The 15,276-nt window shown below is 42.0% G+C and overlaps 1 protein-coding gene across 1 annotated transcript; it reads right to left on the reverse strand.

The window, feature by feature from the left end:
- Window positions 1-41: 41 nt before the first annotated feature.
- LOC135708267 (tubulin beta-1 chain) lies at window positions 42-14,910 on the reverse strand. The gene is made up of 2 exons (XM_065230268.1): window positions 14,577-14,910; window positions 42-1,398 (listed from the first exon to the last, which is right to left on the reverse strand). The coding sequence occupies exons 1-2, from the start codon at window positions 14,631-14,633 to the stop codon at window positions 112-114; spliced, it is 1,344 nt and encodes a 447-aa protein (XP_065086340.1). The 5' UTR covers window positions 14,634-14,910; the 3' UTR covers window positions 42-111.
- Between the last annotated feature and the right edge of the window lie 366 nt (window positions 14,911-15,276).

The raw sequence follows: 15,276 nt of genomic DNA on the forward strand, positions 1-15,276 counted from the left end.
AATGAAACAGAGAAGAGAGTTTTCCATTTTTTTTTAGGTGAGGAGAGGGGCGGGGTAGGTAGAGAAGGGAAGGCAGGTTCGTGTGTGTGAATGAATGAGAGCTCAATTAGTTTAGTTTTCGTCAACTTCAGCTTCCTGCTCTTCGTCGAATTCGGCATCCTCGTCGGCGGTCGCCTCCTGGTACTGTTGATATTCGGACACCAGATCGTTCATGTTGCTCTCGGCTTCAGTGAATTCCATCTCGTCCATGCCCTCACCAGTGTACCAATGCAAGAAAGCCTTACGACGGAACATAGCGGTGAATTGTTCGGAGATACGCTTGAACAGTTCCTGGATGGCGGTCGAGTTGCCGATGAAGGTAGCGGACATCTTCAATCCTCGTGGAGGAATATCACAGACGGCAGTCTTGACGTTGTTGGGGATCCATTCAACGAAGTAGCTGCTGTTCTTGTTCTGGATGTTCAGCATCTGTTCGTCGACTTCCTTCATCGACATGCGTCCACGGAAAACGGCGGCAACTGTCAGGTAACGTCCATGTCGTGGGTCGCAGGCGGCCATCATGTTCTTGGCATCGAACATCTGCTGGGTCAGTTCTGGAACGGTCAGGGCACGGTACTGTTGCGAGCCGCGGGAGGTCAATGGAGCGAAACCAGGCATGAAGAAGTGCAGACGTGGGAATGGAACCATGTTGACAGCCAGTTTTCGCAGATCGGCATTCAGTTGACCGGGGAAACGCAGGCAGGTGGTAACTCCAGACATGGTCAGCGAGACGAGATGATTCAGATCACCGTAGGTTGGGGTTGTGAGCTTCAGGGTGCGGAAGCAGATATCGTACAGGGCTTCATTGTCGATACAGTACGTCTCGTCGGTGTTTTCGACCAGCTGGTGCACTGAAAGGGTGGCGTTGTAGGGTTCTACGACGGTGTCTGATACTTTTGGCGATGGGACAACTGAGTATGTGTTCATAATTCGGTCGGGGTATTCCTCACGGATTTTCGAGATCAAGAGTGTGCCCATACCGGAACCGGTACCACCTCCGAGCGAATGGGTGAGCTGGAATCCCTGCAGGCAGTCGCACGATTCGGCTTCCTTGCGGACAACGTCCAGCACTGAGTCGACCAATTCGGCACCCTCGGTGTAGTGTCCCTTGGCCCAGTTGTTACCGGCACCGGACTGTCCGAAGACAAAGTTGTCCGGGCGGAAGATCTGTCCGAATGGTCCCGAGCGGACAGAGTCCATGGTACCGGGTTCCAGATCGACTAGCACGGCACGTGGCACATACTTGCCGCCGGAGGCTTCGTTGTAGTACACATTGATGCGTTCCAGCTGCAGATCTGAGTCACCATGGTAGGCTCCGGTGGCATCGATTCCATGCTCGTCGGAGATGATTTCCCAAAACTGCGGAGGAAGAGAAAATAAAGAGGGAAAAATGTTGCGGTTAGGAATGTCAGTTGGTATTATGGTATCACGATGGAAACAGTTTAATGGGAAAATTTCCCGGCAAAACTAAAGAAACGGAAGTGACTTGTTTGATTGATTGTTGCCTCACTGGAAGGTCATTAATTATTCTTCGGTGAAATGACCCAGCACCTACTACAGATTTTTTCAAAATTTCCAAGCCATTCTTTGGGAAAAGTGAAGTGAAGTGAAAAGTTGATTAAATGACCCAAACCCCGAAGGATAGTTCTAATTTTGGGAAACGATTTCGATTCGTTACCGTTATTTTCTATAGCAATCAAGCATTCAGATAAATGACCCGCCCCAAGGTAGTTTCAATTAAGATACGATTCTATGTTTTTGAAGCAAGTCAAGAGGCGTTTCCCACATCCTTGTGCTAGAACAATCAGAGCATTTGCTCCTTCCATTAATTTAATTTCCCCTTGATTTAATAGCTTTGCCCTCCAAAACGACAGAAGAGATATTAATCTAACAACTTTTACTGTCGTTTTTTTTTTGGGAAAGTTGCCACCGGTACTTCGCTTACTTGCTTGCACACGGTGACTCATCGTAGTCCTTTTGGCAACCAAAACTTGTACGATTATACCGACGAGGCACGCGATTGGTCGATAGAAGCCGGTCTCTAACGCATCAGACCGTAACGAAGACACTCATACTCGTCGCCGGCCAGGATTTACTGAACACGATGAGTCATGGCTTTTTCATATTTCTTCCCCGCCTTAACATCCTCCCAACGCCAGCAGTCCCACGACAAGGATTCGGTTTTGTCGATAAATGTCGCATCGCATCGCCCCAGTCTCTCACACGATACGAGCCCAAGATCCTGACAGTGCGCATGCTCGGTACAGGAAGGACCCTCTCACTGTTGCCATGTGGGCACAAAATGGGCCGTTGAACCCATTAGGATGTGGTGAGTCATTCTTCTTTAGGGTAGGGGCGTGGAACGAAAAAAAAAAATGAGACCATGGGGCTGCTTCCTTTGTTTCGACACCTGGTAATTATTCTACCGCCGCCGCCGCCACCGACCGGACGGACACTCGGGGTTTGGCGGCGATTTGTTTGTTCCGACTTTCTCACCATGGTTTCTCGGTTCGAATTAGTCGATAAAAAAAACGAACGAAGAAAATTGCTTTCAATGTTTCGCTACTTTGGTAGTCGTGCACAGCAGGAGGAGAATCGATGATGGAGAAAGGAGAAACTACAGCGATTGGAAAGCTTGTTTCTCTCTATGCCGTACCACCAGGTGTGTGTGGGCTGCTGCAGAGCAGACGTAGATACAGGTGAGCCACGTCACCCACACGAGCGATTCGATGAAAGATTCAGGCCACTCGAAAATTGCTTATTGAGGACATAGCTCAAGCCTCAAGTGCACACAGAAACGATCGAATGGAGCAACCGGGCGCTGGTAGCGACAGCAGTTCACACTCCCATGACCATAAATGGAGGAAATGAGAGGAATTTGCATTGGTGTTTGCCTCCCCGCCCCTCTCGCATCTTACATTTCAGCTGTGCACAGACTGGAGGGTCAATACGGCAGCAGTGCGGACGGAGGTGATGTCATCCTACGCGAATGGATCGTGCGCGCAAGCAGAATGACACAATACTCGGAGATACAATTTGATACCGGTTTTTATAGTTCCATCAGAATAATCTTTCGAAAGCTGGGACAAATGATTTGTCACTTCGGACAGATTATACTCGTGGCGGTACAAATGTTAATTACTACCGAGCGCCATATGTGGTCAAGTTCCATTCGAATTAACGGATGGCGACATTATCATTGAAAAAATAGCCTCCCTAATGAAGTGACCTTAATTCTACTCTGCAGCCGCGTGATTACAATCTAGAGAAAAAGTGCTCAGACCGATGCGCGATGATGATGATGATGTCATCCGCAGAGTTGGAAGTGACACGCAAACACGCTTTTTCTAATACCGATTGAATGCCGCCAAGGAAGGGTAGAGTCGAGCTTTTTTTTTTAACAACCAGAGCTACAAAGTATTATCAGTCTGACAGAGCGACGAGAGCTGGACTCAACGCTTGACTACCATCGGTGAAGTGCAGATGATAAGGAATGTAAACAGGAGGTAGATAGCTCCCCTGAAGATTTGTTTGAATACAGCACAAACAATGCAGTTTTAAGGCGAGCAGTCGCTAATGAGGCAAAGATAAACCTAGAAGAAATTTTTGCCAACACCTGATAAGAACAAAGAAAAGCTTTAAGCGACTTGGATTTTGGAATGTACAATGTACACCCTCTAAGTGCCGAGGGGAGTTGTTACGTAAAAGGGATGAAGATATTCAAAATTGATGAATTTTAGCTGTAGACAGTTTCAGTAAAACCTTTGAGTGGCATGCTTTGATATCTCCGCACACACAAAAAGAGTGGAAGTGGGTATTCACGGAGAAAAAATACTACCCAAAATTTGAGTTCTTTTTACTTAATATTGACTTCAGCCTCTCACTTGCACTCGTTATTGTTGTCAAAAAAGGAACGAGAGATTCGACCCAACGATATAGTTCAGCCCAATAAGCTACTTATGAGTAAATTGCATATTCTCAAATTTGCGTGAATTAAACTTAATTTTGGGTAGAATATACTTAAGAGTAGGTAATTTTTTTTGCTGGTGTTAAATGGAAACTACTATATGCGATTTACTCAAATTTGGGTTATTGGGCTGAACCCCGGAATTGAGGGAAAAGTACTTAATTTTGGGTTGTTTTTCATCTCCGTGTTATTTAAAACTGACAGGATATGAGCTTGCGCTATTTTTAGCCGCTGTAAACAAATTTGCGGAAACCTGCAATTTTACGAGTGTGCTACATTTCACTTTACCCAGAATAAGAAAAATCTAATTCGGCGTAGGTACAACCGGGAAGGTGTACAGTCTTCTACAGTACTCTCGCATACATTTATGCGAATACCAGAATTTTTACGAAGGATTAGCATTGCCAAAACAATAAGTGCCAGAAAGACGACAATTAAGGCTGACATAAAAGAAAATAACATTAAAGTTTCAAAATTAGATAGACCATTTTTTTGTGATCCATCAACCAAATTCTAACGTTCTGGCTCCGAACTTATGTAATTCTGATTACGTAACTTGGACTGTATAGGTCCAGGCGGTATTTTCAACTATAGATAAACATTTCAAAAGGTCCTATCTGCATTAATCGATTCTCTTCATCGACTTTCTCTTCATAACTCAGCTGCAAAACCTTTGACTGTTGTATTAGACGTTTTGGACGGTAGATAAGAACCTCCTTTATCAAACTATGTAGCAAAAATAACGCAAAATCTGTTTGCATAGCAGTGATTATAAAAAGAGTAAGTCGATAGAGAGAATCGATCAAAGCAGGTAGGACCATTTGAAATGTTCATCGAGAACTGGAAGCCCGAGCAAAGTCTGAGATCAAATTGAAATCTAAATTTGATGTTGTGATTTTGCTGATAATGATTACTCAGGTTGTTGTCGTTTTGGTCGTTTTAACGGTTAAAATATCGAAATTGAGAGCAAACATATCTTCCTGTGACATCACATTGAAAACTATTTCTGCTATCAGTGAGAGCAAACTGAAAACCAAATTTGCTATCCATTTTTCCTGTTGATAACAAAACAAGTACACTGGAGTCGCTTTTTACGCGGGTGATACGTCTCGCGTAAAAAAAAAACCGCGTAAAAAAAGACCGCGTAAATTCCGGAATCCGCGTAAAAAAAAACCGCGTAAATTCCAAAATCTGCGTAAAAAAAACCGCGTAAAAAAAGACCGTGTAAGCAAAAAACCGCGTAAAAAGCGATATACCGCGTCAATTCTGAGATCCGCGTAAAAAAAACCAAAATCCGCGTAAAAAAAACCGCGTAAATTCCGGAATCCGCGTAAAAAAAACCGCGTAAATTCCGAAATCCGCGTAAAAAAAACAAAATCCGCGTAAAAAAAACCGCGTAAATTCCGGAATCCGCGTAAAAAAAACCGCGTAAATTCCGAAATCCGCGTAAAAAAAAAAACCGTGTAAAAAAAACCGCGTAAAAAGCGACTCCAGTGTATTCAATTTGATGTTATGCTAAGGCAATGAAAACAAACCCGTAACAACATATTTTAAAAGAGTAAATGTACAGCAAAATGAAAACTAAATTTGGTATCAAATTTGTCAATGTGTAAACTGAAATCAAATTATGATTTCAGTTTGATGTTGATATCAAAACTTGATTTCAATTTGTTGTCATTTTGATGCTGGACTTTGCTCGGGAGAGGCGTTACGTTACCTTACTATACATTATCGGACCGTTTCTGCTATAGGTAAAGTACTGAGTTTTCGTTCTAAAATTCGATGTTTTTCCTGGTGCATAGGGTATATGTTCCTTATCTGGGTCCAATAAGGAGCCATCAAGTGCGTTTCTGTTCATAACCTGACATATACATTGACCTGCCTGAGAAATTCCAGTGTCAATATAAACTTATCACGTCGTTTTAAAAGTTGGCCGTCCAAAACGCCTTTTAAAAAACTAAAACCGCTCGGAAAGAACTAGAAAATGAACACCAAAACGGGTCTAAAATGCCAGATTCAGGATTTGGAAGAAATATCCAAAAGAAAATTGGGTGGGTTTGGCTGGAAGTTTTGAGCATATTTCATATTTTTTTGTTATGTTCCAGAAGATTCTTCAGAAATTTCCTAGGGAATTCTAAGGAGAGTTTCAAGAGAATTCCAAAAAGTCTTCCTCAAGAGCATCTTGAGAAGCATGTCAAGGAAATGCTGAGAACAATTCAGAGAATTCAGAGGTGAAATTCAAGAAAATTTTGGGATAACACTTTCCGAAATTCTAAATTAATGACATACCAAGAGATTTCCATGGATATTCCCAGCGAATTATAGAATAATGGAGAGAAATTGAGTGCGAGACTTTTTAATAATACAAAGATAAATGTCGAGTTAATTTCAAGATTTTCTGGAGGGAGTGTTTTGCACAAAATTCCGACGTTTATTGGGAAAATTTCTAGTGATAATCGGACAAAACCATAAGATTATTGAGAGGAATCCTGGAAGTAAAAGTCATTCTGTGTTTCAAAATAATGATTTAGTTAGGTTTTAGATTCCACACAGAAATTTAAGATCCAGGTTTAACAAACATTACCAAGATTCTGAGACTTGTTGAGGACAAATTTTAACAAACAGTTTAATAACAATATTTGAAGATCACAAACTAAGAAAAATGTTCATGATTCTGGGATTTTCGTAGAAACCTTTGGTTTTTATGTGTACCACACATTGCAATGTGGTCAACAAACGATATCTAAGTGTCGGACGCATACTTAATAATAACACAGAAAAGCTATGTGTGATCACAACACATACTATTCATTTGACACATAAATTTCATGTCCAGAACAACATGTGAAAAGGGCATACAAGCTTTTTGTAAACAAACCTTTGTAGGCCCTTTTCTCACCAACCGAGGGTCGCCCACGCAAACCAGCAATATCATCGGGAAGGGGAAAGTGTCCCCTACCCGGTGATGTTAAAGGTTTGCGTTGGTGTCATATGGGTGGCGAGAAAAGGGCATAAGAAGGTTTGTTTACAAAAAGCTTGTATGCCCTTTTCACATGTTGTTCTGGATGTGTACTTCTTAGTGGATTCAGTTTAAGTGTGGTCACATGAAAATCATGCGGATTTTCACATGGAAATTCGTTATTAAAAATGTGTGGAATTTTTGAGTGAGATCATTCTTCGTAAAAGAATTCCAAGACAATCCAAAGTTTCTAAATTCCAAAGGGTTCTTCTTCCTAGCTCTTATACGAGCTTATACCCCGCTCTCAAATTAGTGGACTTTGAAGCACTTCCTCAGTAATGAATTTTTCTATGGACCATGAATTAGTATTGAGTGGAAAGCACAATGATGTCAAATAAAGTCGATAAAATTTTCCAACTGAAAGATTTTCTATACCGAACCACACCGACCGGGTAATACCGTGCCTTAAATAACTAGAGGGTGTGTGGCTCTGCAATTTTTCAATAGTTTACCAAAGGAATTCAGAGCATATTTCAAAGGAATTCTGGAGAGAAATGAATTATTGAGAATTCGAGAATAGATGAAGACTGAATTTCTGGAGTATTTCCTCACAGTGTTCTACACAGAGAATCCGGTGACTGTTACGAAGAAATTATCAAAGGAATCCTGATAATAACTCTGCAGAGATATTGCGCTGATTCTGATTAAATTCTCGAGAAAACCTTTTAAAGTAATCATTAAGTTAATTCAGAAAAAGAAAATTTATCCAGATTCCGGACACAGAAATGCCGGACAACTGACACTTCGAGTATTTTAAATTGATCCAGGTTTGTTCAGGAAAAAATCCCAAATATGAGAATCGATATGGATTCACTCAGTCTATTGGTACTGACCTAGACGGAGTAAAATTTTCGTCAATTTTCTTAATTTTCCAGCAGATTTTCAGGTTTTCCACAGAAAAGGCGAATTTACTCATCGCTGAGTTTCTGCACTTTTGGCGATTATAAGCAAACTAAACTCAAATTTGGGTTCTTATTGGCCATGATGCATTTGTACTCATTGTGCCGCTGTAAACAAACAAAATCTCGTTTGTCTTCGTTCAGAAGCCATCGAAAAGAAAGCAGTTAACCAAACTGCTTTAGCTGCAACGCTGCAGCAAAAAAAAAATGATTTCTAGTTCCAATCAATGATATTTATCAATTAATTTCAGTTGGTTCGCATGGCTCTACCTCTACCTTCTCGTTGAAGGGAAATGGCCATCACATTTTTTAGTTGTGTTCGCCGTTCCCACATAGACGACGGCCGTAAGCGGAGGGGATCAAACTGACAGCATCTAAATCTGAAAATTCCGATGAGAAAGTTTGCCTGATACATTGCATTGGCGGCAGGTGCTGGCGGCTTTGCGATTGCAGTAATTGATATATGACTATCATTAGCGATTTTCACCTTTCTCTGACTTTATTGCAGAGCAATGATCAAAAATTTAAGCCGATGTCGCTGCATTGGATTAGGAGGCTGTTAAATTCGGTTACGTTTGAAAGTTGGCTTCAAGCATGTAGTTTATGACGCCCCCTTGCCGCTTCATGGGTGGATGGCTGCGCCGCGCTTGCGGATGATTTCGGGAGCGTCTCTGCTACATAGCGCAGTCAGCCACGTTGACTCACTAATCCCAGCAGACTACCGTTGCTCCCTCCGAAGAGCGCTATAACAGGGTGTGGGCTGTTTGATCAAGTAAGAACTACACAATAACGATGCTGCTGCTAAGCTGACTTGCTCGTACAAAAAGTACTCCAGACGAGAATTTAGCAGCCATCTTTTATGGCTTCGTTCCTGCTGCCGACGAGGCCAACATGGCTGAATGGGAGCGAAAAAAAAACAGATAATCGACTAATTTCATTCCTTTCACGGTTCGACTGAGCCGCCGTGTGTTACAACCGAAAGGCTAGAATTAACTGTTTATAGTCGACTACTGCTAGCTTTCAACCAGGGACGTAGGAGGTTGGATTTTTATTGCATGTCGCCACCGAGGCGCGATAGTGGGTAGCTAGCTGTTTTCATGAACGAAAACAAGCGACCCGGGCAAGACTGAAAAGAGCTCGAATAGTTAATTGATTTAAAGGGATCATGGAAAACTGGTTTTTTATGTTAAAATAGATCTCTATCGAACAGTGTGGGTGCAACAAATTCGACATCGACATGTAATATTAATGGGTGGGAAACGATGCACTGAGAAAAATCCCCAGATGGAGAACGTTTGTAGAAAGTCACCTAGTTACTTTTGAAAACTGACAGCATTGTAAGATCGCCTGACAATAATCCTAATCGAGCTGTTCTTCGAGTTCTGGCTCTGTGACAGAGCATAATGCATGAAGCGCTAATTTCTCTCGCAAACAAGAAGTATGTACTGCTCAAGTCACGACTGCGCACTGCGAGTGTTGCGCACCACAAGAAGGTGCCGCGTGGCAAAATTTACAATTTTGCCGGTTTTCCTCATTCGGCTTGACCGGCGAAATTGGCACGAAAAAATGAGAAAAACATGACAGAAGCCAAGTTGACCTCATATTTTCCTACACTGCCAACGATAAAAAAAAGGAACACGGAAGGAAAGCGATGTATATTTTTGGAATGCCCCTCTTTTCTCGGGTACCTACTACTAGTTACAGCAGTGAAAACGAAAGGTTCCCTCGAGTCTCGACTCTCAGCAGCTCAACGACCCGCCACCACCGACCTTCCACCTCTATTAGCGGGATCATTTCACGCGCCACGAGATCCAAACTAAACTTTCTCTTCTCATCGCGGGCCCGAAAAGAAAAACAGATTCAACATTCCAACGGGAAGTAACACGAATGCACTTATTTCGGTGATGTGTGTGTACTCAAGAGGAATATTTTTTGTCCGGAGGTACGTTTCGTTGAGCTGGTAGGTACTTATTTTAAAGATATGATCGCATCGGTGAACGTCACGTTCCTAGAAATTTCCTACTTACTCACTACGCTGCCTTTCGATGAGAGCTGAGTATATTCATGAATGAAGCCATTATCGCGAGGCTGAAAATAAATCCAAAACATCACATCCCAACCCAAACGTGATCGAGTATAGTGAGTGCAGTGCAATCACCGATCGTTGATCGTCCCTCTCCATTCGAGCGTCGTTTGAAAGCGAGGGTATTGGAGTGTGAAATTTGAGGCGGTAAAATTTCGTTTTAATGACTGCCAGCAACGGTGAGGTGACGTGCCGTCACTGCTGACTAAGAAAAAAAAGAACGGAAAGCAAGGGGCACGCCCGTTAACAGTACCAATCAATCTCGTATTTGGTTGTTAGGCGTTAATGCTCTAATTAATTTACGAGACTCAACTAGACGTGGTGGGGGAGAGATAAATTGAAAGTGATGAAGAGATTCCCCATTGAAGGAGAACGTCGACTGACTGAGATCCACTTTCGCAGTGAACCGACCTCGGAATAGCGCGATATGAACGATCTGATGAAAGAGTGTTGCTTTGCGTGGGCATTGACTTTTTGAATGAATGCATCTCAAACTGACTCGAGACAATGAAAGGCATGAGCAACTGACAGCATCGCATTCCGACACATTCAGACGTTTTCTCCCATAATCGTTCCCACGGCAAGAGCTACCCCGGAACTGATGATGGCTTCCCATTCGGATTGGTACAAACCCAAAAAGGCGACCAATCCCAAACTAGAAGACAAGCATACATAAATCATAACAAATCGAAAGGAGGCCAAAGAGCCGACCGAAACATTTAATAATAACATTTCTCGAATCCAATCTCCGGGGCGGCTCTCGACACTTTCTACTCGTAGTGACAACCCTTGCAAAAGGCTGTTTGTGTGTAATTCTTCGTTCAACCTTCCATTTATAGCCACTCTTTGACCAAAGACAGCGCAGCCTCCGTGTCTTTTTACGGAGCGGCGGCGCAGTTGTCATTTTATGTCATGTCATCGAGCAGGTTTTGAAACCGACCCCGAAGAATAACCAAGCGCGGACCACAAATGCCAGAGAACGTGCCGAGACTCGATGGTATGCAGCTCTTCAGCGGCAGCAGCAGCATCATCGACCAAAGAGTACAGTTATCTTTTTCATCCCACTTTACGATGAGATTGGCTCGGCTGCCACAGAGACGTACCGAAGCGCATTCCAGCGTGCTGCAGTCATCATCTCCCGCGATTTCGCTTCCTCTCAAAGCTTTAACAACATCAGACAGCCAACAAGGAGGCCCCCTCTGATAGAAAAATACAAATAACAGAAAAATAACTGTAGAAGCCGGGCTAGCGCCCCTCACCACAACGACAACAACGGGATGGATTTTCTTTCATTGCTCCCAATCGAGTTCTATGTTTTTCCCTTATTGAGATTGATTTTTACAGCGACAGTCGAGGGAAATGAACATTTCGAGGCCACTGTCGTACGTATATAGCTCTTTTACACAAACAAAAATGGTGCTAATTTTAGAGACCCCTGCAGCAGCATGCGCGACAACAACCGCAGTTTTCGATTAATCTCTCTTCTTTTGGTTTCTGAGTCGTGGTTGGTTTGTTCCTTTTTCGGTATAACGCTGACAACCCGCGGTTCCCTGAATGGGAAAACCGACTGTGTGGCCCAGCGACTAAATTTAAAACTTTTAATTACTTTCGATGGTTTATTTAGAAAATTTTACGATTAGTGTCGGATTGCAGCTTATGGAACCGGGTGAAAGTATGTACCGGCTGCTAGATTTTTCCAAATGGGATGATTCGATTCGAGTGAGAATGATTTAATACGAGCAGATCAAAATAATATTTTCGTAGCAGTCAAACTTTGCAATGGAGGAGCAAGATTTTAGGATTTTTTTTTCAAAAGTGCCCGACTTAAATTGCATGAAAAAAGGCTTCCTTGCACTGAAATGAGCTTAATAAGATTTCACAATCTCATATGGCAATTATCAGCGAATATTTGAACAATGTCCAACACATGGTAAAACATGAGTGGTCCATTAGCCGAAAACAACCATTTCCAATAAGAACCGCCGTGCTGTCAGTTCTTACAAGAGACACGACGATGCAAACAAGCGTCCAACTCACACCCTTATGCAATTATCAAACAACGAAACCCCATCATCACATCACCGGTAAACGTGAAAACAGCAAAACATCTGCCAGCTGTCAACCTTCCGGAGAGACCGACCCGAAACACCCAAATTATCAGTAAAGGGGACGTAGTGCTGCTACATACATACCCAACAGCAGGCGTCACCTGCCTTTCGGGAACAATCATTTACAACGGTCAAAACCATCGGCTTGGTGTAACGTGTTTTTGTGCCTAACAGCAACGGCCCACAACTCCGTATGGCTGGGTTGGTTGAAATACACTTCACCGTTGTTGGAATGGCAAGCAACGCAAGCAAAAACGTAAAGCCATTGAAATTCCACACTCACACGTGTAGGAAGAGACACACGGGAAAGAAGAACAAGTTTGCAATTTTCATCATACAACATTTTGAATAAAAATTCCAACTCGAACAATAGCGAGGAAACAGCCAGCGATTGTAGTAGTTTTTGTACTCGTCTCGTCTGGCAAATTGGGCAACTGACATTATATTGTGCCAAATGAAAAAAAAGATCCAAGATGAAATTTGTGCTTCAAACACCTTGTTTGTATTTGACCAACATTTGAAAGATATTACAGATAGTATTTTTAGGATCACCCTATGGGAATAATGAATTAGTCAAATATATTGTATTAACAATATGATCCACTCTTTTGCTTAGCTGGCGAACCGAATTTTTAGCGATGAAAGCGCCTCTGTGGTCAAAAGGGCTACCACTGTATTTATTTATTCTTCACTGTATTTATTTATCTACCAATTAAAAATTTGCATAATATTTAAAATGTATGTATTTCCGCATATTATTTTATTTGACGATAACAGTGACACGTTAGACAAACTTTCATGTTATGTACGAAATGTAATTAATGAAAAAAAAATGACATTTATTTTTGTAATAAGTGCTATATTCACGCCCCTCGATGTAATTGTATGATTGTTGCTGACCTTTTTCAACGCTGATGGTGCGTGGAGCAATATGTTTCGGATCTCCATTGCAATGGAAATTTCTGGAAAAGGCATGAATGGATCATATTGTTAATATTATTTGGAATTAGTGCAAGCTGTAAGTTTTAATCTCACTACTACTGACAGCATGGCGCCACCATCATATGAGCAAAAATGTATGGAGATTTGAACATTTTTCCAATTAGGTATATCGATTTTAGAAACGAAAATAAAAAATATTCGGTTCTAGTTTCGTAAAAAACTACATTAATTTTTCGAATTTGTGCATACTAAATAAATCGCCTTCACTTTTTTTTACTAGCAACATATGCTTCGAAAAACAGCCATAATGGATCTATTCATGCGTGGATTATTCAATGCATAGAATATTATTCAATTTATTTTGTTTTATTTTTTGTATGCAGTGTGATATTTTGTCCAGATCTCAAATTTCATGAAGATAAAGATTGTTGCATAATCAACCCTTATTCCCCTTATTAAGAAATTTTCCATGCAAAAAATGCTGTCAGTTTGCATCTGACATGTCCCCTTGTATCTTATTCAACGTCATCCAGATTTCCAGGAGAAATTTAATTTTTTTCCAGATCAACATAAAATTGTGTAAAAAAAACTTCTGACTCATGAAAAAAAAAACGTACACGTAATCCAGCCCTGCAACACGCGCGCGAAAACCACCAACACCAAACGGCGCGCTGGAATTAACCCTCGCGTTAGCAGTTTGTATTAGTGGTATTAGTGCGCGGATGTTCTCACAAAAAAGCAACTTTTAACGGAAATTTCCCTCACGCTGGTGTTTGTACAAACCGGGAGCCGCGTAAACCCATTTTCTAACCTCTCTTTCGATCTCGAAGGTATGAGCTATGATGGGCATCAGAGGGATTATTCAAAAGCCGCGCGCGCGTTTCTCTCGCACACCACACAACGAACACCTCGCCGCGTTCGTACAGTTGTGATCAACCAACCGTCAAATTCAAAAGCCGGACTTGGATTCGATCGGTGATGGTAGTCTGAAAGCATCTTTATTACAGAAAAATGATTGTAGTTGTGCTAACCGGCTTCAGGCCCGTGATGGTATTCGATTGTTCAACGAACTTGCAACGAGAGCACGCACAAAAAATCTGTTAGAACTTTCTCCATTATCTGCCGGACCGGAATCGATTAATTGAATTTTCCTGCCGGCACTGGTTTAGGAAGGCTGCAAATTTCGTCCCACTTCGGAAGGCGCCTGCGCTATGCAGCAATGTTGGAACAAACATCTTCGCCAAGCAAAAAAAAACGGAAGGATGTCTTCTTCACAACGTATCCTTTTTCCACTAAATCGATTCCATTTTGGATGTAACACCTGGTCGCATAAAAATGTCCATCGTTTTTTGCAAATGGCGTTAAGCCATCTTGCGAGATTCCAGATAATCACACAATGTAATCCCCCGGACACTACTTGGCACTTTTCGTTGACCGGGGAATTTCGGATCTCACTAGCAGTCACTTCCTTGTTTCTTCTGATGTGCAACGAAAAATTCCAGGAAAATTCGCCACTCACCTTAGCTCCAATTTGGTTTCCGCACTGTCCGGCTTGGATGTGAACGATTTCTCTCATGGTGATAAAGGTTTTTGTTCCTTAACAAAGTTGAACTAATTCGAGTTTTAAAACTTGCGAGTTTTTCCACGGAACGAGAAAAACTTGTCTTTTTTTAAATAGCTGGATCTTAACTATTAAAACACTTCACTCTCTTCTTGCTTGTTCTTCTGCTGCTTCTCTCCTAAAAGCACAGAAAGACACACGGGGAACAATCAAAGAACTCCGAGACCTGTACTCCTTGACGATCACACACTAAATGAGCTGCTCTGAAGTGGACTAGTCGCTTTTTGCTCTCTCGACAACGCCCCAGGTTCGGGTTTTATGAAACCCGCACACACTGGCAAACGGAACGGCGAGCACTCACACACAATTGATCTCGGATCAGGTTCGGGCGATGTGGTGCTGCAGCAACAGCAGCCACACCTACACCAACTCCGCATAAGGGTTTCGTCGATTGTTTGTAGTGGTTTGCCGGTATGCAGCTTTAAGGTAAGCTGTCAATAGATAGCACTTGCTTATAATATATTCACCCATTTTTAATTTTTAATTTTTTTTTGTATGGAAAAACGGTTCGAACAAAAACGAGAATATGAGTGATAAAATTTTTTGAAAATTTGATGTGATCTTTCAAGTGGCCACTGCAAGAAGTTTAATTCCTTGG

Source organism: Ochlerotatus camptorhynchus, unplaced genomic scaffold (assembly GCF_037179485.1).
Source record: "Ochlerotatus camptorhynchus isolate MF236.1 unplaced genomic scaffold, CSIRO-AGI_Acam_v1.1 ptg000329l, whole genome shotgun sequence".
Lineage (NCBI taxonomy): Eukaryota > Metazoa > Arthropoda > Insecta > Diptera > Culicidae > Ochlerotatus > Ochlerotatus camptorhynchus.

Excerpts from the sequence above, each read along its gene's own strand:
- LOC135708267 (XM_065230268.1), bottom strand. The coding sequence starts at position 14,633 with ATGAGAGAAATCGTTCACATCCAAGCCGGACAGTGCGGAAACCAAATT. Across the intron at positions 1,399-14,576 it reads GAAACCAAATTGGAGCTAAG|TTTTGGGAAATCATCTCCGA; the intron begins GTGAGTGGCGAA and ends CTTCCTCCGCAG.